Source organism: Myotis brandtii, unplaced genomic scaffold (genome assembly GCF_000412655.1).
Source record: "Myotis brandtii unplaced genomic scaffold, ASM41265v1 scaffold2561, whole genome shotgun sequence".
In the NCBI taxonomy this organism is placed as follows: domain Eukaryota; kingdom Metazoa; phylum Chordata; class Mammalia; order Chiroptera; family Vespertilionidae; genus Myotis; species Myotis brandtii.
This window is the reverse complement of record NW_005359721.1, coordinates 139530-141714: the sequence shown is the minus strand read 5'-3', so window position 1 is coordinate 141714 and position 2185 is coordinate 139530. Positions and strand designations below refer to the sequence as shown.

General features: G+C 50.1%; 1 protein-coding gene across 1 annotated transcript in view; it reads left to right on the top strand.

Moving 5' to 3' along the window:
- The window catches only part of TAP2 (transporter 2, ATP-binding cassette, sub-family B (MDR/TAP)), a gene marked incomplete at its 5' end in the record, with an annotated part of 19228 nt that extends 17318 nt beyond the window's left edge, over positions 1-1910 (top strand). Inside the window, one exon of the mRNA XM_014541021.1 lies at positions 1819-1910. Coding sequence (XP_014396507.1) covers positions 1819-1910 — 92 coding nt within the window. The remainder of the gene's footprint in view (positions 1-1818) is intronic.
- Positions 1911-2185: the final 275 nt, after the last annotated feature.

The window sequence follows — 2185 nt, the reverse complement described above, 5'->3', positions numbered from 1 at the left end:
AGCAGCTCCGGGCCGGCCAGGACCTCTATTCCCGCCTGGCGCAGCAGCTGGAGGGCTTGGAGGGCTTGGAGGACTGAGGCCCGGCACTGGCCCCCCATGGCCGCCTTCGGACGAGCAGTGCGCTCTGAGCCTCCTGGGCTGCGCCTCCAGGCAGCCCCGGTGGCTCTGTGATGCAGGTTTGGACCACGCGTGCCTTTGTTTGCGGAGGGGGCTGCTGTCTGTGCCCAGCGACCTTATTTCCGTGAAGAGCAGCGCAGTGCCTGGTGCTGAGCCGTGTACTGTGCAGAATAAATGTATTTTAAAATACTTTTCTTGTGCTATAAGCAGCACACACTCACATAGAGAAGTAGGTCTGACCTCTGTTTCCCTTCCCAGAGGTGACCACAGCTACTTTTTTGCCGGCTATCCTGCTAGTCTTTTATTTGCTCTTTGAGAGCTACAGTAGCCAAACGGACATAGATTTTCACGAGGTTGCCCCTCTGTATCCTTCCCCATTCCCACCAGCGTCTGATATTTTGGGAGCCAGGGTAGGGAGGGGCAGAGCTCAGTTCCATAATTAACAATGTTAATAAAAAATTGGTGATAACTGCTGTTTATAGTGTTTAATGTGAATAGGAACTGTGCTAGGTGCTTTTCATGTGTTATGATTTTGAGTCCTTATTCTCAATCCTATGAGGTTGGCTACTATTATCCCCATTTTATAGTGAGGAAACCGAGTCTCAAAGAGATTAAATAACTTCCCGAAGCTTACACAGTGGAGCCGGACTTTGAATCCAGGCCTGACTCCAGAGCCCACACTAGGCCATGTATCCTAATAAGCTCTTATCTACTACCTGGCACAGGGCTCGAGTCATTGTAGACAAAACTAAATGTCTGTTGGGTAAGTGAACAAATCTGTTTCCACTGTCCTCATTCTCGGTCCTCCCTACAGGGACCAACCAATGAAACGCAAAGCTGCACACATTTCTGGTTACTGGGAGGGGCTATCTGTGAAGGCTCCTATTCTAGGAAGCAGAAGCTTTCACATTCCCAGAAACAGCAGGTACTTTCCAGCGCTGGCGGTGAGCTGGCCAGGCTTTTGCTGGGGATTCTGTTCTGCCTGGAAACTAGGCAGCGGGGTGGGAAGAACCCTGGCTGCCCGCCCTCAGCGCCACAGCTCGGGCTCTTGAACATCGTGAGGGTGAAACATGGCTTTGGAGAGACAGCCCAGCCGGATTCCTTCCCCCGCCCGCCAAAGGTCCTTCCTGCCTTTATTCAATGGGAATTATAATTCCTGGACCTCCCAACCTGTGGAGACCAGCCCTCATGAAGAAGACGATCTGTTAAAATTCTGTGGTATCCTCAGTACAACTGCACCCACAGACCCATAATACTGTAAACCCAGGAAGGAAAGTGGCCTGACGCCACAGCTCAGCAGCGATAGAGCCGGAGGAAAAGTCGGGCACCGATGGCAGTGCAGGAAGCTGCAGTGGACGAGGGTCTTAAGCTGCCCCAAAATTTATCTCAGGACAAACTCCCAGGTACACCTATGTCCGGGACACAGAAGAATGTTCCCTGACAGTCAAGGCAGTCGGTCTTGACAGACAAACCCTACCGGTGTGGTCTGTTTAGCAACCACAGGGAGTGTTGCTTGCCCCAGAGTTCTAGTTCTCTTCACTCACCCCGCCTGCCCCCAACACCATGTGATTTCCCTTCTTGTCTCTGACCTTCAGTATCTTTCCCACTCAGTCATGTTTCACTCGTTACAAAGGAAGATATGAAAGGAAAGGCGGAACCTTAGGAGCCCAGAACAGCCTCTACCTCCTCCGCCCTGTTTAGCATTGAACTTCAAGTCCCTTGTGCCCCAGCCCAGCCGAGCGGTGAATGCAGAGGAGAAGCGTGGAGTTGTGAGATGTGAGGGAAAGGACTAGGGAAAAAGGAAAACAAACATCTCCCCTGTTTTGGGTGTTCAGCAAGTGAAATGAGCACCCTTTTATTTGAGTCTGATGCCATCTAGTGGTTCTAGGAGTTTTCAACAGTTTTATGGACTCATGAATTATAATAATTCAATAACAATAACAATCATTTATAGAGTCCTTCCTGTATGTTACTGCTGTGCTGTGCCTGATACATATTCTTAGTTTATCTTCAAGGTAATTCTAAATGGCAGGTATTGCTACCCCCAAATCCAGGAGACTTAGACACA